The sequence below is a fragment of the Rhinolophus sinicus genome, linkage group LG06 (assembly GCF_036562045.2).
Source record: "Rhinolophus sinicus isolate RSC01 linkage group LG06, ASM3656204v1, whole genome shotgun sequence".
In the NCBI taxonomy this organism is placed as follows: domain Eukaryota; kingdom Metazoa; phylum Chordata; class Mammalia; order Chiroptera; family Rhinolophidae; genus Rhinolophus; species Rhinolophus sinicus.
In genome coordinates, this window is record NC_133756.1 from 124944100 (window position 1) to 124968631 (window position 24532).

Consider the following 24532-nt stretch of genomic DNA (forward strand, 5'->3'; position numbering starts at 1 on the left):
CAAAATTGTTCTCAGGGCCTTGATGGGGGTACAGAGGCTTAGAGGAGATAAACAGTACTGCCTCGGTCTGACTGGCCTCTTCTGTTCGATGGAGAAACACCAAGTACACTTGGTCTAGGAAGAATTTCAGAGTTACACTGTTAATACAGTAGTCAATCCCTAGCCACATGTGGCAACGGAGCACTTGAAATATGGCTCTGAATTGAGATACGGTGTAAGTATAAAATATACACAGATTCCAAAGATTTAGTACAAAAAAACCTCGTTTTTATATTAAGGTTACATATTTTGGATATATTGGGTTAAATAAAATACATTAAAATAATTTCACTCGTTTCTTTTTTACTTCTTAAATGTGGCTATTAGAAATTTTAATATTTACATTAGGCATCGCTGTTCTAGAATATGGAATGTGGCTGCCTGGCGTGGAGTGTGACTGTAAGATGGTTGCCTGGCTGGAGACTGAAAGAAGAGGACTGGGTAAGGGAAGAGGTGACAGGGAGGGACTGGCACAGCTACAGCCAAGGATTTGGGTGAGGCAGATGTCAAAAAATAAATGTAACTTTAGGTGATGCAATACAAGTGGAGGGGTCATTTCGTCTTGTTCTGCCCTGCTCATACCCAGATCATTCTTACTTTTCCCTTAGGTCCAGGGGTCTTTTAAGTTAGAAAGCTTTCCCTGACTTAAGTGTAGTCCCTTCTGTTTGTGTAGATCTCTCTTAACTAACCCCATTATGGTAAAATTATGTTTTCCTATCTGCCTCTATATTCCTAACCTCCACCAAAATATTTCAAGCTCATTGAGGGCAGGGACCTTGTCTATTATCTTTGTACCTGGAGAGTAGGATATAGTAAAAAAACAATAAATGTTTGTGGGGACCCAGAAAAGGGGAATGGGAGAGGCTCCTCTAGTCAGTCTCAATCAGGTACCTACTTGAATCCCTACTTGATTCCTTTCTGACAATGAGAGGGTGGAGCTGAGATGCCCAAAGAAGTACAGATGGGATCTGGGGCACTGTAATAGGCAGAAAAGGGGAGATTTCTGACCTAGATTCTCCTAGATCTTCAGGTCACATTGGAGTTGTTGTTTACAGGCAAGACTGGCTGTAGTGAGTGCCCACTCTTTTCCCCTTTCTTTTCCTTGTTTCCCTGTGACTAGGTTTCCCTACTTCATTCCTTTAAGGAGTAACACAGGCCCAAGTGCACCCTCCCACCAGGCCTGGGCCCTCTCACTTCTTTGTGAGGCCTGGAAAATTCCCTGGTGGGGGATGGACAGGAAAGTAAGAAAAGCCTTCTCTAAATGTATGTGTGAAAGTCAGAAGGTTAGGAAGCAGAAGTGACAATTTATGTATCTGGGACAAGTGTATCTAGGACCAAGGTTTTGCCAGCTCTGTCTGCAGTCCTCCGCCCCCTTTCTCCTGTTCAAAAACAACTGGAACTCCCCTTTCCAGTTGTTCAAAGAGCTCTCTAGATGCCTCTTTCTTACTTTGACACCCCATCCTTTCTGATTTACCCAGCCCTGTCTCAGGTCACACCAGTTCAGGACAGAAGGTGTCATGCACAGCATCCATGATGATGGTTTCCTTGATTGTGCCTCTAGTGGCTATGGCAGGAGATACACACACACAAGTTCTTCCAGTTATTTCTGAGCATATCTGGGAATATCAGATGTGATGAGCCCTCTCCTTTACCATGTGCATCGTCAGGATGCTCCCTCCTACTTGGTGCCTTTAGTTAGATTTTCTGCCCTCTGCTGCCTGTAAAGCTACGGAAGGTGCCATGCCATCACTTGCTGGTGCCCACCATGATGACAGCAATGTATGAATATTACTTCTCTGTTCCTAGAGATTCTGGTGTCCCTATTGCTGACAAGTTACTGCAATCCCTAAAAATAACAAAGCAACACAAGTTTAGTTACCAAAGCAGAGAGAATTTTTAAACCACCAATACTGATTTAGCACCTTCAGAGAGGTGCTAAATCAGTATTGGTGGTTTCCCAGTGTCTTAAAGAAATACTTAAGAAAAATAGTCTGTCCTCTCTGACCACTAAGATTTTCAAATAAATGAAATGCTACATTATTAATATTTATTTTTACCAATATAGTACATTTTTTAAAAAATCAAATAGTATTTCACAGCCGATTTTGCCCCAGCCCTCTACACTCTCAATTTCTACTCCCCAGAGACAACTTGCTTATCTTTTAGCTATCTCTTCTGAAATTGTCTCTGTATTTCTTAACCTCCTTATATTACTAGTTCTTGATTTTTCAGTATGGTCTATTACTTTACTTCTTGCTATAGTAAATAAACTATATATTTATACTCTAATGTCCTCTCATAAATACGTGTATTATTTCTTCATTCTCCATCTTTCAATATATCTATATCACCTTACTTAGGTAAATCACTTCATTATATTATTGACTATGTACATATTACTCATAGTTGATAAAATTAGCATATTACATTTGCTTTTTTTGATTGAAGCCATTGCCTACTTTTCCATGCTTTCTTAAGTCCCTAGCATTCAAGTAGCTATAATTCATTTCTCCCAAATTTTTCTCTCAATTATAAGTACAGTTTTTAAATTGGTGACAAGCCTCCAGGAGTCCATCATCCTCCATTCTAGGCTGGTTCTCTAAGTTTACTGCACAGCTTTTGCCCTAGGATAATTTATCATTTCTTCCCCCATTTCTACCTCTTTTTGTTTTTCTGAAAGATTTCCGTATTCCAACTCTTCTTTTGAATTTTTACGTTTCTCTTATCGTGTTTTAAATTTACTAGAGCACTTTCTTGTCAACCTTCTCCCCTTTTAAGTAGCATTCTGTGCCATCGGGTGCTGCCAATATTTTATTTCTCTGATGATAGTTCTAATGTTTTGTTTCTTGAATTGTCTGTGTTGAGTTTTTCAGTCTTTGTTTCTGTCTTCTCAACCCTTAACAGCTGGGTAAAAAGCTCACTTACAACACTTCTTAAATGTCTGGAGATCCTTGACTATCCAGTCATACGTAAGAGTGAGGCATTAGAAAGGCCTCTAGGCAGGCATCTGGCAGCCCCAATCTTCTGGAACATACCAGAGCCCTTGAATAAAAAGTGAGTCTGTTTGTAGTGATGGCAATGAGTCAACACGAAACTATATTTGATTCACAATGCCATTTAACAAAGATGTCCCAGAATCAAAGAATTTTGGCATTAGAAATGACTTTGTAGGTTTCCTTACCCAACCTTCCACCCAATGCAGAGATCTCTTTGCTAATATTGCTAAGAAGTAATTCAATGAAAGAGAATGTAGACAGTCCCTTAATTGTGCTAAACAGTTGAGCCTTAGCTTTTGCTTCTGCAAAACTGTGAACAATACTACCTTCTTGCGGGAGTTAGCATAGTCCCTGGTTTATAGTAGATGCTTCTCTCCAATTTAATCAGGATACGCCTCTCTGCAACCTCTACCTACTGGAAATGCTTGCCTCTGGTGCCAGAAAGAACACTTTTCACATGACAGCTCTGAAGACAATAATCATTCACCTTTTCTGGACACTACATATTGTGTACATGTCCCTGTCTTACAAATGGTATCGCCTACACACAGAATCCTTCCTTAATACTTCTACATATAGAATGTGTAATCAACTAAAATACCAACATCATCTTCACATGAACTTCTGTTAATCCAAGTTCTCCGCCACTGTGCAAGTGCAATAGATTTTTTTAAAAATGCAAGTCAGGATGAATTTTTTTTAACTTGGTTAAAACTTAATTTTGTTGGTTTCACTCTCGTAAGATGATTATAAATCTTGATTCTGTCATTCATTGCTTAAGAGTCCAGGTGGGTTAAGTCTTTTCACATTTTTTTTAAAGATTTTATTGGGGAAGGGGAACAGGACCTTATTGGGGAACAGTGTGTACGTCCAGGACTTTTTTTTTTTCCAAGTCAATTTGTTGTCCCCCCAATCCCAGCCATGGAGGGTGCCGTTCAGCTTCAAGTTGTCCTTTCAGTCTTAGTTGTGGAGGGCGCAGCTCAGCTCCAGGTCCAGTTGCCATCGCCAGTTGCAGGGGGCGCAGTCCACCATCCCTTGCAGGAGTCGAACTGGCAACCCCGTGGTTGAGAGGACGTGCTCCAACCAACTGAGCCATCCAGGAGCTCAGCGGCAGCTCAGCTCAAGGTGCTGTGTTCAATCTTAGTTACAGGGGGCGCTACCCACTATCCCGTGTGGGACTCGAGGAATTGAACTGGCAACCTTGTGGTTGAGAGCCCACTGGCCCATGTGGGAATCGAACCGGCAGCCTTTGGAGTTAGGATCATGGAGCTCTAACCGCCTGAGCCACCGGGCCGGCCCCACATTTTTTATATTTAGAATAAATGGACAGAATTAAGACAGAAAACCTTTTGAGGTGGAATGGTAGCATCATCTGAGTACTAATAGAACCATAATTCTAGATTATGATAACCAATGTCATAGTTAAAGAATGTTTCTTGTTGACTATTTAGCCATACTGTTTAACTGTTTAAAATATTAATACTTAAAGGTAAGTTTTTATCATCTGTAAAGTGCATTTATTTGGAATGTCATTTATACAATGGCTTTAACTATATATTAACTATATTTAATATAATATTAAGGTTCAGTCAACCCTACTTTCCCTTTCCCAAACCTCTCTTATTTGTTTGAACTAAATAAAAAGTGTTCTCACCCTGGTGAGCCACCATAAAAGATTGTTCTCAGGTGCAGTTAAAGCTTTGAGGAAATACCATATGCCAACTACTTTACGTGGATTATCTCATTTGATACTATAAAGAAAGTACTATCATCACTTCTGCTTTACAGATTACAAAAGAAACTCAGAGAAGTTCACTAATTTGCCCAAGAACATACAGGCAGTAAGAGGGAGAGCTGAAGGGCCAGTAGCAATAGAGGAAATGAGGACCACAAAGCCTTATGTTCAGAAGACCCTGAGAGAAACACCAATGCAATTAAGCATTCCAGGGCTCCCCCACCTACCAGGGGCCCTGACAAAGACACTGTCAGACAAGCACGCAGAGGGGAAGATTTCACTTTATTTTTACATCGATCTCACAAATAAACCCAACACAGCCAGAAACACTGAGTAGATAAAGTGCCAATGCAGAAGCCTGGCTACAGAAGGAGGGAGCAATCCAGTTCATCTCCTCCATGTCTCCAACCTGGAAAGATATTTCTATTACACAAGAGTGCAGTCAGTTGACATACCAAGCAATCCATTCAATAGACACTTTGAGCTAAGGAATAGAAAATCTTACCAGGTGGAATCTGTGCAGGGCAAGGAAATAGAAAAGTCAAAAAACATTTGTTTCTCAAATAAGTCAGGCATAGAAACACCAAATAACGAAAACAGTATTTTCCAAACTTTCTGTTTTTGAGATAGACATCTAGTAAGGAATGAAAAGAGTACCAGTTCTCCAGGGTTACTTCTTGCTACTGCCTATCTTCAGAACTGTGACCTATGTAGACACTCTCTTCCTACACCCTCAATCAGAGGCACCGGAGATGTTTCCTAGAATTCTGGGAAGAACTGACCTTACCTGCTTACGTTCCCAGGCCCTAAAAAGGAGACCCAGTGCTCTGTAATGAATATCAAGGGCTTTTGGAGTAATCGACTTAGCAGCATTTAAAGATTAATAAAGCTCAAGATTTCCCATAATTGTCGTTAAACATTTTTGGATAACTCTGTCAAGGCTGTGGTTTAAAGCACAATTATTTGGTTAGTGAATTCAAATAATTTCGATGCACTGAGTAAGATTATGATACCCTAAGCTCAGATGGCCCCAACTCTTTCCATTCCAAAATTGGAAAATCACTGATTCTCAGAGGCCAGAAAGATCACTAAAGGCCATCTGATCATCCCCGATGCCACATAATCCTGAACTCAAAGGGCCAGAATCAGTCACATCTTTCCAGCACCTGAGAATTCCTGGTCTCACTGGTCCACAGGAAATCCAAATAAGGATAAACCAGGCCAAGGAACTTCCAACATGCCTCACCTATGATCAAGAGTCAAGACTTAGAGTGGAACTTTCAACTAGGGAAGGAAGGGGTGAAGTATTTCAACTCAGTCCTAGGATAAGAAGCAGGCCAAAGTGATGCCATGATAGGTAGGAGAGGAGAGTGGAGAAGCCTCAATGGAAAGGCGCAGGTTTTCCCTAGGTAAGAAGATGGAGTGGAGCTGGAGGGGGCATTGAAGTCTGGTAACCTGGGATCACCCCTGCTGAGCTTCAAATGTGACCTCCTCTACTGTGACAGTTAATTTTCCATCTTACTTCCTCTATAGGGACTAATAAGGAGGAGGCCTGGGATGACCCAGGAACAAATGGTTGCAGTACAAATGGGGATCACCAAGCTTCTAGTGCTTAGGGAGCTTCTGTGAGGCTAAAAACATTCAGAGTTCCGATGAGCTGTTCAGTAGGGACAGCAAATGAACACTAGACGCGATTGTTGGTGGGACCTGGCAAAGTTCAAAGTGGGATCCATTAAATATTCTGGGAACTATAGCTATGAATCAAGGATAGACTTGCGAAACTCACAGCGGGCTATTTTTCTGACTTCTCCAAGCACTTCTATGACCAAATTGAAGGGGAAATACCATTATAGGTATCTGTACGCCCAAGCTGACACCCCAACAAAAATGCTTCAAGAAGTCCCTGTGATCTCCAACCCTTTGAGAGGGGTCAGGAAATATTGGGCAGTCAGAAAAGGTTGTCCTTAATCCAGCCCTGCCTCTTTCCTTGTACCAGGACAGAGCTGAAGAATTTCCCAACCCTCCCTACCTGGAAGTTTCATTCCTGACCTCCATCCCAGAAAGGTTTCCCTATGTAGGCCTTCCCACCAATTGGTTCTGCCTAGTACTCCCTTCTATTCTGGCTCTGCTCTGCGTTTTGTCATCTTTCCCTACTCCTGTGCCCAGCTGCTTGTCAGCTATTAGAGCAGACAAGTAATAGGCTAGGCAGACATGGCGACTGGCTCTTACGAGTACCTATGTCTGACAATGACGCCGAGCTTATTTGCTGAAGCCTTCAATTCCATCTCAGAGAGCGATTAATGTTCTTCTGTCTCTGGTTCCTTCCCCCTCTTCCCTCCAAGAAGTTCAAGGTAAAAGACACTCATTTATCTTTGTACCCTCAGCTTTTAGGCACCAAAATGTGACAGCTTGGGCCAGGGGACTTTTAATGGCTTAGCACACCAGAGGGAGGGCTACCCAGATCCTCCTAGCATCTATTCCTAAAGTATATTCTTCCCCTACCCTGCCTTTTTGCAAACCCTCGCCTCTTCTACTCCTTAAGGCTTGAAGACAAATGAAACAGCATGGGAGAATGACTATAGCCTTGGCTTGTCACGTCTGAAGTTCTAGGTCCCTTTTGCCACTGACTCAGCTTACATGAGCTTAGACAATTCACTTGTCTCTCTGGATCTTTAAATTAAAGGGTCGAACTAAGCTTATCTCACTGGGCTCTTTCAGATTTCAGATCAATTCATACTTGAGAAATCAATGAACGAATTAGGAAAATTTTAACTTTGAGACATAGATATCCTGCACCTCTCTGAAACGGCTAAAGGGAGGTAAAGGTCAGGTTCCTATTTATTATAACATTTTAGCTATAGGAAAACAAGAAAGTGTATTTATGGAGAAACAGAACCTGGCAGCCCCTATACTTGACTAATAAAAGCAAATTTCTGGAGAAAGCAGAGAAATAGGCCACAAGTGAGACCTGGCAGTGTCAAAAAGGTCTATTAATTAAGCGATCAAAGGAGTAAAAAACAATGGCTATAACCAGACAAGATCTGTAAGCACAGACTAAAGTCTAGAGAGGTCTGGGTGGGAAGGAGCCCCTGGAGCTTCTACTAGAGTAAAGGACTTGGTCCACCCCAAGTTGCTACTGCATTTGGTTCAAACCCAGTTTTCGCAGTCTGTCAACCCGGTGTATATGCATATGTGCAGACAGGCTGTGGTTAGGCTTCTGAAGTGCTGAAATGAGAAAGTAACAGAAGAAATGATACCAAATTCAAAGAAGTTAGGCTGAAGGCAAGTACAAGTTTAGTTTAAAAGCTTCTCATTTTCCCCACCACTCGGTGCAGTATCATCAGTGCTCATTTTGAAATGTGGGCTCCAGAGTTTTGTGGCATGGTGAGCTCTGGGAGTGGGGAGGGGTGTATTTGTAGTATGATTGAAAGCCAAAGGCGGGACACAACCCAATCTGACCCATCTGGGCACTTACTTGTCTTCACTCAAGGAAACTGCCTCCACAAAAGGGATTTCTTCCTTGTCTGTCTTCCCCATGATCAGTCGGTGCTTATCCAAGTTTATGATGCACTGAAAACAAAGGAGAATCACTGGCCACTGTCAATGCTCTCTCTTTGGAGGTATCTATGTAAGATAACCCCACCTTAGAGAGGGAGAATCAAAGGGGAAATAGAATCAATCCTACCTTCAGGGATCGGAGAGTGTGGAGACCAAGGGACAAGTTTTTCTCATTGTCCTCTAATAAAATAAAAAAATTTAAAATTCAGCCAACGCCATGCTAGTTTAGAAGTCAGCCTTATTACCCACCATTAGGTTCCATCCAACCAACCATACACATGTACATACGTAAATCCAATAAACGTCTGTTGAGCATCTATTATATTAATTTCCCCAGATTATTATAGTTAAAAGGCAATAGAACCAAGATTCAAACCCAAGTCTTTTGAACTGTAAAGGACAAAGACTTTTAGACAAAAACCAGGAACTTAGAGTAGGCTAGAATAGAATATATGAGGGAATGTGTAAGAGATGGTGGGAAATTATCAAGGGATTTATGACAAAGGAGTAAGAGGATCCAACCCTCTACCTCCAACGAGCTCATGGAAAGCTCTCAGGGGCCATTTTCACTGTCACACAAAAATGTTTGTTGGCTTGTATTTTTTTTTTAATAAAACTTTTTTTTTTTAAGATTTTTTTTTTTTTTTTATTGGGGAAGGGGAACAGGACTTTATTGGGGAACAGTGTGTACTTCCAGGACTTTTTTCCAAGTCAAGTTGTTGTCCTTTCAATCTTAGTTGTGGAGGGTGCCGTTCAGCTTCAAGTTGTTGTCCTTTCAGTCTTAGTTGTGGAGGGCGCAGCCCACCATCCCTTGTGGGAGTCAAACCGGCAACCTTGTGGTTGAGAGCCCGCACTCCAACCAACTGAGCCATCCAGGAGGCAGCTCAGCTCAAGGTGCTGTGTTCAATCTTAGTTGCTGGGGGCACTGCCCACCATCCCTTGCGGGACTCAATTTGTTGAACCAGCAACCTTGTGGTTGAGAGCCCACTGGCCCGTGTGGGAATCGAACCGGCAGCCTTCGGAGTTAGGAGCATGGAGCTCTAACCGCCTGAGCCACCGGGCCAGCCCCCCTTGAGTATTTTTAATCAAGAGTTACACACTCCTTCTGAGTGATTCTCAACTTGTAGCTCAGGGCCCAACTGGTATTTTGGAGGGCAAAAATTGGGGCACAGTTTACGAAGAAGTTCATATTTACAGGCATGAGATCTCACGAGGGTTTGGTGGAAGTGGGGAGATGGTTTACATTAGGGGTCCATAGGTCCAGTCCCCAGTTCTACTCACCAACCACAGCTGCTGGGCAGTCCAGGCGGAGGGAGCCCAGTGTGATCACTAGGTGCTCAATCTGGCCCACTACTTTCAGATGCCGGGGTAGAGAAAGCTTCTCTCCTTCATGCTTGTGAGATTTGACATGCTCCTTGAGTCTGCACCAGATGGGAAGATACCAGAATCCCCTCAGCAGAGGTTTCTGATAGAATCTTGCAATGCCTACCTTCCAACCCATAGTTGGAATTTTCCAGTGATTTCCTGGGGTTAATTTACCAAAAAAGTGCTAGCCACTTCTTGTTTCAGCACTTTGTCCTAAACCTGCCAGGGAATAGTAAAAAAATAGATTCAGCCCGTTCTCGAAAAGCGATGCCACTGTCTGCATTGGTAAAGACGAGTTGACACACTGAGAGAATCCTATTCCACGTCCTGACATCCCCACCTACGTGCAAAGCAGTTTAGTTAACATGTCCTTTTACCCCTCTGTGGATAACAGATCTCAGAGAGGGCAGGTTAATCCTAAATTGAGAAGATACTTTGTTCAACATCTAATTTTCTTTGTCATTTCTGTTTCAGTCTATCCTCATCAGTTAGCCTTAGGCGATAAGTTTAGTGGCAGAAAGTGCTTGATATTGATATCAGCAAGGAATAATATCACGGAGAAAGTTTTAACTAATTTAACTTGTCTGTGCAGGGGAGAAAGGAAAGGAACAGCCAAGCTTTCACACAATTATGTAATGTGATTGGAACAGCTAGCACCCGAGCTGTTATGGGTTGGTGGATAAATAATTATGGACTTTTTGTGCCAATACTTCTACTTTACTCCTTTCCTCTCTTTTGGTATTATAGCCCATCCAAAAGAAAAATAATTGCAGTTTTACAGATGGTTATTAATTCCTCTGGAATCATGGCAGTCTGCTGCCTAATTATGTACCAGGATGTTATTAGTCTTTCTGGAACCATCATGTTGCACTATATCTCATCTCTTCACCACATAAAAAAAGCTCAGGATTCTTCTCACAAGAAAGAGCACTTGCATCCTGGACTCCCTCCACCACTTTATATAACAATGTACAAAACCCATAAAGGCAGCTTCAAAGGGTCACAGTGTTGGTGAGAGGCAAGAACAGGGTAGAAACGAGAAGTAACAGATCATGTAGTCACGGATTATACAAATCCAGTCTTGTGCAACCCTACCTAAGAATATGGACATCTTTAAAGTAGCTTAAAATGGGCCATTATATTTACCCTAGTGATTGTTTCAATGTAGAGATCTGGGCTAGGGAATGATTTATTGCAATTAGGGTTACAGAGGTGGAAAAGGATATTGGGTTGATCCTCCCAATTCTGGGAGGGCCTGTCTGGTACTTTGGAGAAAAGACAAGGAAGAAGAAAAGAAATAAAAGAACACATTGAGTGAAAAGGAGAAAATATTCAAAATGGCTTTCTCTGACTAAAAGAGGGAGAACCCATTACCAACTGTGAGAGAACTAAAGATACTCAATATACAGAGTATCTGCCTCATACCCAATCCCCAGCAGGGGCAGCAGTAAGATATGATTTTATATGTTCATCACAGAGAGAAAAGGCACTAAGACATGACTGGTTAATCACCCCTATGATGGTTCAGGCGGGAGCAACAGCAGCCCTACTCCAAGTTCTGATGGATGCTTTTTGGGACAGGCTGCGTGACCTCCAGAAGGGCCCTGAGCAAGCGAAGGCCAGCCACATCCCTGCTTTATTCATCTGGGGGATACCAACAGGACAGCTCCTTCTAGTTTGTCTTCTGGGCAGGGCACAGATCCGGCTTAGGGCATGGCACAGAATGAGCCAAGGATCTCACATTGTCTTATTCCAGAGCCCAAAGGTGTTTGCTTAAAACGTAATAGGTGGGAGTTAATGGAAAGTCTGAGGCTTTCCTGGCTCACTGATTTCTCTGAGGTACCCACGACTCTGTCCCTCTACTAAGGACTGGTTCCAGCTGATATTTGAGGTCTGCACACTTCACTTGGAGCCTCTGTGGAAACCCTCACCATCTCAAACTTCAAAATAGACTTAGGCAAAGAGTGATTAGCATCTGACTTCCACCCAGTACAAGGGACTACTTACCCCAGTCTATCCACACAGGCTGAAGAGATGAGATTATACTGACAGCCTGTGTCAACCAAGGCTTTCACATCCTTTCCAGCACACTATGGAGAGGAAACGTCTGTTCAATAGGAGCAAGGGAAGGGAGACCCAGAGAGCAAGCAGCAGATGTCATATGAAAGGCAGGGCGGGAGAACATCTCCACAGGATGGTTGGGCAGGGTCCCATCTTTACCCACCGCTGGGTCTCCTTGGAAGGGCTCTTTTTCCTGCTGAATTTAGAGCTGACAGAGGATCTCAAAGGACTTTGGATGTTTCATTCTATATACCAAGTAGCTCTTAAGTGTGTGTGTGTGTGTGTGTGTGTGTGTGTGTGTGTGTATGTGTGTGTGTGTCACATACCCCTTTGCAAATCTAATGAAAGTTTTAGTCTTTTTCTCATAAAGATACACATGCATACAAAATATTGCAGACATTTTCTGTGTTGCATGGAGTGACCTCCTTGAAATTCGTTCGTGAATCCCATGATAAGACCCATGCTCTATACAGTTTGGAGGTGAGAGACTCACTATTGGGATTATAACAGGCCCAAATGCTACTCGCCAGAAAACCTTGGAAAAGCTGTTTTCAGAACATTACCTGGCAAGAAACCCAAATCATGTCATCCTCCTCAGACTTTTTCAGTCCCTCAGACTTCGCCTGATTGAGTTTGTTGGTCTTGGAGGCCCAAGGGACACGACTGCTTCGGAACTTAGACAGGTTGGTTTCCATGAGGCGCCTCTGCAGAATGTTATGAGGTTGCTTGAGGAATAGAAAGCAGAGGCTTTTTAATGACAGATCATTTCCCCCTTCTCCCACTGTCCCCCAGGCGCCACCAAAATGATGAAGGAGACTCACATAACTGAGCTCTACCTTTGCTTATTTATTTTTCTTTCAAGTAGGGACTTCACTGGTATTGTTGGCCACCCTGAATGAATGAAAGAGGAAGGTGGGACACTGGGAAATACAGATAGGGCCAATGAACATTCGATGGCTAAAGAGAACTGAAGGACCCTTGTGATTGGACTGCCTAGGCCTGCTGCTGCCTTCCCTCCCCTTACAAGGTCATTTCAGGAGACAAGTGGCCTCAGCCTATGAAGAGTAGGTGTGTCTTCCAGGTGACTTATAGACAGGGCAGTTTATTTTCACAGGCCGAAGAAACCTACCTAGCACTGGTTGTTAAAAGATCTGACTATTTCTATTTGAAGTCTCACTCCCTTAAAATCTTATGTTTTGGACCCAATCTGTATATGCCTGAGGGCTGAGTCACCCATGGGTGGATGGGGTGGGAAGACAGGAATTCATACCTGCTGAGCAACACTCTCAGGAAACACACTTTGGAATGAGGCAGAACCCACAGGAATCATCCTTACTAACATCCTGTGGATCTCAAGAAGCATAAGACAACTCCTACCATATGCTTGTCATCCATTCCTTTCTTTAAATGGGCCAAAAAGTGGGAGTATAAAAAAGGCAGAGAGGGACCAAGAAGCAGGGAACTGAATTTAACCTTATATCTGTTCCAGAATACCTCATGTTAGGAAGCAGAATGAGGACTGTAAATTCAAGTCTGCTCTTTGATTGCGCTTAGGAGAGCTCCCGGGCAGACATACCTCTACTCTATGATTTCTACCCAAAGTGGCCTCCAGAAAGTATAAGCTACCTCATGATAAGAAGTCACTTGACCTGAGAAATTTCTATACCCATGCATCTTATTCCTAGTTTACAATAACATTCAAAATCCCTCAAAGTATAGTCTAACCTCAAGCTTCTATGTAAGACATACCAGGTGGCACTCCAATTCTGGGGAAAAGCAAGTCACTCTTCGAAGCCCAGAGCCTAGAACCTCGCCAGGGAAGGGCATACAACTGGAGACGGTTTTCATTAGCCTCCCCGCCTTACAGATTTCTGAGGAAGGATGGAGTCAGTCATGACTCACTGTGACCCTGGTGAGGCGAAGAAACGTATTCCCAAAATACACTGACTCTTGGCAAAGCAGATTCTAAATTAGTATCCTTGAAAAAAGGAGAGAAAGAGACACAAGAAAATGAGAGCTTCTTGATAAGGAGCTGGAGGATGTGCTAACTCTGTCCGATTTCCTGGTGTGACACTGGGAGAACGCTGTGCTCCGCAAAGGAACAGAACTGCTTCATTGCCAATAAGTCTGGATCCCTAGCTCAAGCCACAGTGCATCAGGGTGTTTGTTTCTGTTGAGTCCATGCTTAGCAGGGCCAACTCGGATAAGTTGAATTTGTAGAACTGAAGATTGGAAGGGGCTTCAAAGGCCATCAAATCAAAGCCCTTCTCACCGAAAGTTTGGGGCTTTCCTTCTACATCGGTCTCGCTGAATGAACACTACTTTATCTGGTTACTCTCAGTCTTGCAGAGGAGTCAAATCACCACTGGACAGATGAGGCCAATGAGGAAAGTTCTAAAATCATTTTCCTTGAAGTCATTTCTCTTCTGAAGTTTCCTCCCTTCCTAAGGGACCCTTCCTCCACAGGCTATAAAACATACTCAAAGTTCTCATACGCTGGGGAGAGAACTTGACTCCTCAACTCTACATCCTCCTCTAGTCACACCCTTGTCTTAAATGGTGTGTTTTTTTTTTTAAAAAAAAAAGCTGAAACCACTGTCTATTTCCTGATATCCTATATTTTCTTCACTGAGTTACTTTTCATCCCATAGCACCAATAACGATCTCCTAATTTCCAAATCTGGTAGACAGTTTTCAGCCTTCATTTTACTTGACTGCACTAGGGCATTTGGCCCTGCTGACTACAGTCAGCCTTCTGTAGCCACAGGCTTCGCATCTGCAGACTCAACCAACCGCAGATTGAAAATATTCAGAAAAAAAATTCCAGAAAGTTCCAAAGAGCAATACTTGAATTTGCTGCGTGCTGAGCACTGTACTGAATCCATGCAAATGAAGTGATGTGTAGGCATATCCGGCTGTAGCCTGTATGCAAATACGACCCCACTTTATATCAGGGACTTGAGCATCCCTGAGTTTTAGTAGTGGGGGTCGGGGTCCCAGTACTGAGGGAGGACTGTATTCCTTTACTTGTTCTTTTCTTTAGTAACCAAAAAAGGTTCAAACACAATACACGCTCAATGTGAAATATTCACATATCACTGAAGTCTATAACACGAAAAGGGAAGGCCTCCCCAACCTCTCAACCCTTTCTCGGTCCCACTCCCTACAAATCCTTTAAATTTAAAAGTACATTCTCAAAAAAAAAAAAAAAGTATATTTTCCCCCCCAAAATTTAGTAAAGATACAAATATATACAAAAAATAGGATCCTACTATAACACTGTCTAAAATTTTCTGTTTTTGTTTAACATATGAAAGGCATTTTCCTGTCGGTACATATAATTCTCATTTTCATAACAAAGTAGTCATCGTGTAGTTCAGGAGTTGAAAATTCACAGCTAATGAGCCCATGTGAACCTCACAGGTGCTTTTCCGTGGTCATTTTATTATGCCTACATTTTTAAGTGATAGTGTAACTGCACATTTACCTCTACTTCCAACCAAATTTTCACTAAAATGATATCGTTAAGGAATAAGAAAGGCCTTAACCTATAAGAACAAAGAGAACAGTAAGGAAACAACAAAAGAGATGTTGACAAAATATTGGAATCTGAAAAGCAGACACAAAAGTGGTAAGTGACCTGGATGAGAGAAAGCTAAATGCTTCACACCATTCCACTTTACAGCGCTGGAGTGGGAGCAACTGCCCGTTACTCATCAAAATCCATGTTCTCCTCTTTTTGCTGGGAAGATATCTAGGTTATGTTTCCCAGCCTTCCTTGCAGTTAGTCATGGCATAAGACTGGGTTCCAGCGAACAGAATATGGGTAGAAGTGGCATGCACCACTTCCAGACCTGGTCCATAAAAACCTCCTGTGCACACTCCTCTGTATTCTTTTCCTCTCCTGACTGGCTGGGATGGAGAAAACCCTTAGGGTAATCTTTCCAGAGGTCACATGTTGAAGACACAAGAGTCACTGTCAGCCAGGTCCCTAAATGACTACGTGGGAGGGCTGTCTTGCTAGCCTTTCCACGAGTGCTGTTACTTAAGAAAAAATACACTATTATGTTTGAGCTATTATATGTTTTGGGGTCTAGCTGTAAAAGCTTTTTTCTGACTAAAGTAAAACCCTGGAAAGGCTGAGGAGTTAGAGGTATTAGAACCTCTGTAGTTGGAGGATACAATTAAGGTTGGAAATATGTTAATGTAAAACCTGCATGAAGCCCCCACTTGACCCAGACAACTGGGAAGAATGCCAAAAGTTTTTTCTTTTATAAGAGTAAATCAAAAGACTCTGGTTGGTACTTTGGCTAGGCTTAGAAATTATGCACTGTCAGATTTCTAAAACAACTAAGGATGAGGGTGGCATGGCATACTAAACCAGCACTGAAGGATATGAGTTTAAAGATTGAAAGTGCCCACAGTGGTTCTCACATAATGAAAGAAAAAAGATCCACACCGAGATTTCACATCACTATGAATTTTTGGAATATCATGGATGACAAAGATTTTTAAAGCTTCCAAAGAGAAAAAGATGATCCAAGTACAAAGGATCGTGAACCAGAATGACATAGGACTATAAATAGTGTAGGTGTATCATACTCAGTGGCAATGTTGGAAGCTAAAAAAGAATGGAACGATATTTTTTAAAAATCTCATAGGACATAATTTCTAAACTAGCCAAACTATCAGCCAAGACTCAGGAGGTATTTCCCATACATCCTCCAAAAGCTACTGAAGGATAGGGTCCACCAAAGTGAGGGAAACAAATGAACAAATAAAAAAAAGCACAGGACCCAAGAAATAACAAATCCAACAGAGAAGAGGGCAAAGGAAATTCTGAGGATAGTGTTGAAGGAAAAGTCCAGGATACAGATTGTGTAGCAGGCCTTGACAGCAACGAGTCCAAAATGAAATGGGACAATAGAGGGCTCCAGAAAGGATTTCTCCAAGAAAAAAAAAAGACTGCTAAATGACCTACAGTTCTAAGGTAGTTGGAGGAGATTTAAATTTTACATAGAAAATTAAATAAATAAGAAACTAGGCAATTATCAATTTTGAGAAAAATATTTCTATGAGAAAGGAAATATAATTATAATACATTATTTGATGCAATTGTGATAATATGAACATAATCATAATAATGTACAAAGTAAACGCTGATTTGACCCAAAACAATTATTTAACAGAATATTAGTATAATAGGAGGTCATCATGGGGAGATGTAAAAGAATTAAACCCTTATCCATTATAATATAAAAATCAACAGATAATGGTAAAATCAATAAATCAAGAAATTATTTATTTACTTGTTTTCTATTTCACTCCCCTCACTAGAGTGTTAATTCCATAAGGGCAGTCATCTCAATTGTCTTGATCATGACTGTATCCCCAACTCTTGACCTACCATGTTTCCCCGAAAATAAGACCTAGCCGGACCATCAGTTCTAATGCGTCTTTTGGAGCAAAAATTAGTATAAGACCCGGTATTATATTATATTATATTATATTATATTATATTATATTATATTATATTATATTATATTATATTATTATATTATTAAAGAGCCAGTCTTATAGTAAAATAAGACCAGGTCTTACATTAATTTTTGCTCCAAAACACGCATTAGAGCTGATGGTCCGGCTAGGTCTTGTTTTCGGGGAAACATGGTAGTAATGAATCTTTACCCTTTACCTCTTCAAAAAGGCTTTTGTGATTAACAGCATCTGGCTGTTTCCTTCAGAATCCCTTCAGCACTTGCACTTTACATAGTTGTACTACTTGCATTCCCACTGCTTGAATATTGCTTTGTGAATTTGCTTAGTGGTTTATTTTTATGGTTATTGAAATACTGGCTTTCCAAGGGCTGCCTTCTGCTTTCCTGATATCTTTCAAGACAGACAGCGCTGCAGGTACTCTGGTCGCCTTTTGGACATAATTGTCAACTCATCTGCCTGACATGAATCCTGCTTTATGCTTTAGCTCAACAAGGCAGCTACTAACCTAAGCATTCCTGGTTCTCTACTGTTCCTAAAATGTGGCTGCTAAACCCTAATCAAGGTTTAGGCATCTAAACTCTAACCAGGCGAGCTCAAATGTGCTGCCTCCATCATCAGGAGCTTCTGACAAAAATGGGCTCTGTAGGCAGTGCTGTTTTCTGGGTGGAAGTAGTTATTTCCTCAATCTGGCATCCAGTCTGCTTAAATGTCTGCTCTAGTCGGGCTGTAGAGTGGGAAGAAAAGTGATGTGGAAGGAAATAGATTAAACTGCAGGATGCCAGAGAATAATGATTTGAGCAAGAACTTCTAAGACTACTTTCTCAATCCCTGCACTGAACCCAGATAGAATCAAACTAATGGAATTTTGTGCTCCACAGAATGGATTAGACTGGAAAATAGGGCGCATGACAGAAGTCTGCCTTCTTTGTAGCATTTACTCCCAGAGAAGAAACCCAACGTTTCCAGCTAGCAATAGAAGCACATCTAGAACCACCTAGAAATAGGGGTCAGAAAATCTAGCCCACAAGCCAAATTCAGCCTCCTGCCTGTTTTTGTAAATAAAGATTACTTGGAACACAACCAACCCCACTCATAAACTGCCTATGGCTGCTTTTGCACTAAAACAGCAGAGCTGAGTAGTTGAGACAGACTGTGCGGCGTTCAAAGCCAAAAAAGTAGTTACTACCGTGTTTCCCCCAAAATAAGACCTAGCTGGACCATCAGCTCTAACGTGTCTTTTGGAGCAAAAGTTAATATAAGACCCAGTTATATTATATTAATTATATTATATTATATATTATACCCGGTCTTATATTGTATTAAAATAAGACCGGGTCTTATATTAATTTTTGCTCCAAAAGACGTATTAGAGCTGATAGTCCAGCTAGGTCTTATTTTCAGGGAAACACAGTATCTGGTCCTTTACAGAAAATGTATGCCAACCCCTGACTTACAGTAGTATTTAAAAATACATGCTTTGGAGTCAGACAGAGTTGAGTTCAAGTTAGTAAGTATCTCAGAGTGCTTTTGTGAGGATTAAATGCCATGATCTGTATGAAGCATTTAGCACTGTGTCAGGTATACAGTAAGTGCTCAAATGTTACTAAGTATATGTATGTGTGTATATTTTAAATTCTTACACTCAACCTAAAATTGAAGCTGATTACCATTCACTTTTTTCTAAAAGAGCATGAAATCATCCTACTTCATTTTAGTCCTCATTTACATTTGTAAATAAACATGGACTCCTGATTGACTGTCATTTCAAACCCAACATACATATCTCTACCTGTCCTTGTAAATCTAAAAAGGCACTGATATCTGTGCCTTCTCTCCTTTGTTTACTAGAACATACAACATGTGACCCATTCCACCCGATGGGAATATAGACAGGTTCACCGTGGGTTTGCAGCTGTTCAAAAATACATGGGAGCCTATGGAACGCAGACTGTCACACTGCCCCAGGCCTTCTGTGTTCTGTCTCTCTGCCTTTGCCTGTGACACGACAGACACGTTATTTCAAAGAGAGCAGCCTTATTCCTGATTGCTATGTGCTTGTGGACTGGTCTGACATGGCGGTTCTCAGCTGGCGTGGCAGGCTGCATTTTTGTTAGAAAGGCTTCCCACATAGGCAGGGACTGGACCAGACAACTTCTAAGTCAGTTGTTACTCTGAAGTTCTACAGGGCACCGTCTGGCAGCAGCCTCCTCTCAACACCATGTCATCGTCAAGTGACTCACCAGGGAATGATGACGCTGTAATCAGTGCTGGTTCTCCATCACTGTTGTCACACCAGGTCAGAGCAATCACTTCTTCCACTGAACTCCTCTGGCATTTATTGACTGTAACATCTTGGCAACTCGCGTAGGCTTTCTGGTGGTGTTATTTATCTTCTCGTGAACTGTCTACTCAACAACTATACTTGAGTAACTAACAGATATCCCAAACGTAACTTGTTCAAAAATCAAAGTCCTGATTCCTATTTCCTATCCCTAACCTGCTCCTCCTGTATTCTCACCCATTTCAGGAAATGACAACTTTATTCTCCAATTGCTAGATCAAAAACCTTGAGGTCATTCTTAACTAGTTTCTTTCAGACCCTTAATCCAATCCATCAACTAAATTTGTCAGCTCTGCCTTCAAAATACATCCAGAACCTAATCTTTTCTTGTTCCTTTCACTCCTATTACACTGCTCTGAACACTCTTCCCCACGATATTTTGCTTTCTCACTTCCTTCATTATCTCCTAAAATGTAATCTTATCAGAGGCCTTCCCTGATCATTCTATATAAAATAGCAAGGTTCCACTCCACCTACCCTGGCCACTGCATTCCCTATTCCCCTTACACTCGTTTATTTTCTCCATAGCACTAATTACTACCTGATATATTATATATTTCCTTGTTTTTATTTTCTGCCTCCTTCCCTCACAAGAATGAAAGTTCCGTTAGGACAGGAACCCTGTTTTGGCTCACTGTTATATCTTCAGTGCCTAGATTATTGCCTAACATCTAATAAGTGTTCAATAAATATTTGTGGAATAAATTCACCTCTTCTGTTCTTCCCCCTAATCTATAAACTCCCTGTAGAGAAAACTTTTGCTTTCTTCTTCTTTGTGGTCCTAGCACCTAGCAAGTGTCCTTAACACAGCAAGTATTCATCAATGTTTGTTATAATTAGGATGCAATCACAGCTCTGGAAATCTTCAGTTTCCATCAGATCCTGGTGTTATACTGGTATTTCATGCTGCTCTTCTAAGGCGCCAGAGTTCTCTGATCCAAAACATGTAGCATTATGAGTGTCTCGTGGCATTATGAATGGCTAATCCATAGGGTACCACCCATGGCTGCTCCAACTGACAGAGACTCTGATCAGGTAGATCAGATACTGAGAGTACAGGACTAGTTATTTCATGGTCAGGTGGCTTTGCTGTGTGTTCTGCCATCCTTCCCCTGGGCTTCATTCCTAATTCTAGTGAGTTCTGCTAAAGCATTTGGCTATAAGCAGAATCAATCATAGCTAGGAAAGCAAAACTCTCTCTCCATTGCTGGATGACTAGGGATTAGGTCTGATGGTAATAATATAATCATATAGGAAACACTGCACAGTATCTTATGACAGGACTATTTTTTAAAATTAAAGAGTCCTACAAGTAAAAACTGATGGGAAAATAAAAGAGTCAAATACCACCCCCTAAAAGGTTAAAAAGTCCTTACCTCAGGGAAAGAACATTTATGAACCTGACTAAAACAAAAGAAATTACAAGAGGCAAAACTCCAAGAGTGGAGAATTTTTTCTCCAGCTTCAACTTTTTAAAAAATAATAAATCAAGTAAGATATTACTCATATCTCTGATTTGGGCTCTTAATCTAATACAGAAAGAAAAAGCAGAAGATGAAAGGATAAAGAAAATAGAGAGTCAGGCATATGAAACAAATTTAATTTCCATCGCAGACTTTTTAGCAGCCAACTACACACAAACAGAAATAGGGCAAAGGCACGTTCCTGGGGCCAAGAGAACAAGACCACATTTGATTGCCAAAGGGTGCTCTTTGCCAATCCAAAAAACAGTTGGCAGGCTGGTATCAAATAGTGAATGTTACAGAAACAGCATGGTAAAAGGTAGGTGATTCAGAAAACCCAGCAGAACCATTCTACTATAGGTCACTAGTATGAGGAAAACAACCCACAATCTTCTGAACTGGCATAAACCCCCGAGTCAACTAAAACTAATTTGTCCTTTCCCCCATCTCTCTCAGGTGCCATCCCCTCCCTATTCTTGTCTTCCTTTTATTGAGTTTGTATATATACCTATTCAGTAGATTTTGGCATCCTCAACATTTCACTTCAGTGAGAGAAAACTGAGTCAACACTGGTCTATAGTACCAGATATGTCCATAAAGTGAAGTGACAGGGTATTTCTAAGGTTATTCTTCTAATATTGTACTGAGGCAGACACATCAGTCAGGAGAGCTTAAGCATGCCTCCTCACCCCACTCACAGCCCTCCTAGCCCTACCACAATCTGCCTGGCTTCTATGCCCTGTTCTAGCTCTTCTGCGCAATCATTTGCACATTAAAGGTGTGAGAACAGTGAGAGGGGATATCAACTCCATGGCGATGGGAGAGGGGCGGACGGAGAAAGTATGAACCATGGTTCAGGATCTCACAGTAAACTGCTGTGTATCACATCCATGGCAATAACCTGCTTTCTGAAGATGCTTCCTTCTTCCAGCCCACTGCCTATGTTCTATGCTATGTTTCTCTGTGGCTCAATTGAGACAGACTGGAGTCAGAAAAGCAGATGGAATTCTTCCTACACAGGATTAAGTAAGTAGTATAAGGAATGTGAGGCACAATGATGGAGAGATAGTTCCTCAGGGATAGGAAACCCCTTGACAGCCCACGACAACCAAATGTCGATAATATCTTAAATCCTGCATGAAGGGAAGAAAAACATTCCACATTTTACTTCTTTTCCTAATACTTACCTCTTTAGTGGTTCCTGCAGCTTCCAGGAACTAGGATTATTTTGGCCTGAAGGTAAGAAGATGTGGACCTGATTTGCTAAATGAATCTAGACTGCTTTAAAGTGAAAGGAGGTAACAGAGCTATCTTTTTCTAGGAATACAGTTCAGTCACTCACCACTCTGAGCGAGCATGAATCAGACTGCCGATCCTGTGGCTTGTGTAGGAAAAATATCTTTGAAGAAACAGTTCAAGACAACTGGGTAGACGTCGCCTGCACATACATAACTAAAAATGATTCTCAATCACAATGGGAGAGGGCAAATCCTTATTGGTATCTGTGTGTCATTACGGTTGTTTAAAAAAAAAAAAAAAAGGTGGATTGAGAAGCTCTGCCCTTCATAGTCATTCTTGCACTGGACATGGCAATTTCCGTGAACCAGGGTGACCCACCCACCCCCTCCTTTGACAAATTAAACATTCCAAAAGCTCAAAAAATACTGGAAAAATTACAGCGTACCTACTTAATTTAAAAGATTTAATTAATGCTTCATAAATTGTTACCCAGATGAATAAAATGATCACGGAATTCAAGAAAACAAATAAACTACAAGAAAACTCCAGATAAAACTAAAGCTAAACATAAATTTGGCCCAGCACCACTACTACAGTGACCGAAGGATGAGAATCAAATACTGTTCTTTAAACTAGCAATCTTCAGCCATCCATCCTCCTCTTATAGCTAGAGGGCAGCATGGTCTTTGAATCCAGACCTCCTGGAGTTTCTCCTTTACGTGAAGAAAAACCCTGCTTAAAAAAAAAAAGCCTGCGCCAGCCTTCGCTCCACACGTTGGCTGTTAGTGAGATGGAGCATCTTGGCTTCCTCTCTCTATCCGCTCTATGAGGGTAGAGGTGGAATAGGAGAAGAGATGAGAATGATGCAGAAATGTTTGGGGCTCAGTTCCACCCTCCTTTTCCTCTCCATCCTCAGAATGGAAGGTCAAAGGTAGATAAGACCAAAATCAAACGGAGAAGTAGATTTTGCATAGGGGGAAGATGGATTCAACAAAAGTCATCTGGATATGGTGACTGTCAAGAGACCCCCTTCCCATTTTGTCCTCTCCTTACTCACACCCATTAGGTGTCACCTCTGTCTGGGTCATAGGACCGGCCGCGCAGCCTGTGTGGGTGCCCTGGCTGGAAGGCTCTAGCCCCATAAGATCAAATTTGGTACTGAGAATAAATAAATGGTAAGGAAAGGCGACCTGGGGGCAAGAAGGCAGGGCAGAATCGAGAGCAGAGAGACACGAAGGGAGGAGGCAGAGCCGAACGCAGCGCGAGCTAGAAAAGCTACGACGGAACCCTGTGAGACTGAAGCAGGAAAATGCTGGATGGAGAGGAATCGAAACAGAGCAATAGCGAGCCAGAGGACGGCAGAGGGCAGGGGCCGGGGCGGTGACTAAGTGAAAGCGGCAATGTGCGGGCCCCGGGAGACCGCAGAGCGAAGGTGACCGGCCGCCACGCGCGGGGATTCCGAGGCGGGCGCGGCCGCGAGGGCTCACCGTGTCCTTGGACGAGCCCAGCTTCTTGAGGCCGTCCAGGGGCAGCAGGTCGGCCGAGTCCTTGTGGATGAATTGCACTGCTTGCTTCATCCGGCGCTGCTGCCGCAGCGATGCTGCCTCCCGCATGTCCGTCTCCTTGCGGCCGCCCTCGGTGAGGAGCCCTGAGTAAAACATCGCTGAGGTGCCCACCACCCAGAGTCCGCCTCGCTCCCCGCACCCCGGCAGCCCCCGGCCTCGAGCTCCAACGGCGCCGGGAGAGCCGCGCACCGCGGCTTTTATAGCCGAGAGCGTGACGTCACTGGGAATAGCCAGTGCGCGCGGGGGGGCGGAGCTAGCACAGCGCCCCCGCCCGGCGAGCGGCTCCCAGCGTCTGCGGCGGCTGAGCATCCCGGCTTCACCCCGCCTAGGGTGAAGAGCCGGGGACGAGGAGTGGCCCTGGCGGCACAGACGCGGTGCGCCAAGTGTCTGCCGGGTCCGCTTTACCCAACCGCCTCCTGCCCGTTGTGAGTGCCCTGCATCCCCTGAACCGGGAGGGTGTGTAAGGCCCATTGCCCTAGCAGCTTCTCCTACCCCAGCCGTCGCCGCCGCAGGGTTCCCGCTCACCTGTCCACGCAGTGGCGGACCCCGGGATCACGGACAGCTGGGCCATGCCCCGAGTCCCGTCGACCTCACCGCTGCTCGGCTTCGCAAATTGCCACCTCTGCGCCCCCTTCCCGAGCCCCCGCGCCTACAGCCCGGGCTCGGGAGGA

At 42.7% G+C, this 24532-nt stretch overlaps 1 protein-coding gene across 2 annotated transcripts; it reads right to left on the bottom strand.

The window, feature by feature from the left end:
* Nucleotides 1-5033: 5033 nt before the first annotated feature.
* On the bottom strand, nt 5034-24532 carry NRIP3 (nuclear receptor interacting protein 3). 2 transcript variants are annotated; one of them, XM_074335970.1, is made up of 8 exons: nt 24387-24532; nt 23784-23944; nt 12318-12479; nt 11701-11783; nt 9610-9749; nt 8456-8508; nt 8246-8340; nt 5034-7995 (listed from the first exon to the last, which is right to left on the bottom strand). In XM_074335970.1, exons 1-8 carry the CDS (start codon nt 24430-24432, stop codon nt 7980-7982), a joined length of 756 nt encoding a protein of 251 aa, XP_074192071.1. In that variant the 5' UTR covers nt 24433-24532; the 3' UTR covers nt 5034-7979. The 2 variants fall into 2 exon arrangements, with proteins under 2 accessions (XP_074192071.1, XP_019584342.2); XM_019728783.2 differs by lacking the exon at nt 24387-24532 and having other exon boundaries at nt 23784-24046.

Excerpts from the sequence above, each read along its gene's own strand:
- NRIP3 (XM_074335970.1), bottom strand. The coding sequence starts at position 24,432 with ATGGCCCAGCTGTCCGTGATCCCGGGGTCCGCCACTGCGTGGACAG. Across the intron at positions 23,945-24,386 it reads GTCCGCCACTGCGTGGACAG|GGCTCCTCACCGAGGGCGGC; the intron begins GTGAGCGGGAAC and ends TGTTTTACTCAG. Across the intron at positions 11,784-12,317 it reads TGATTTGGGTTTCTTGCCAG|TGTGCTGGAAAGGATGTGAA; the intron begins GTAATGTTCTGA and ends TCCTCTCCATAG.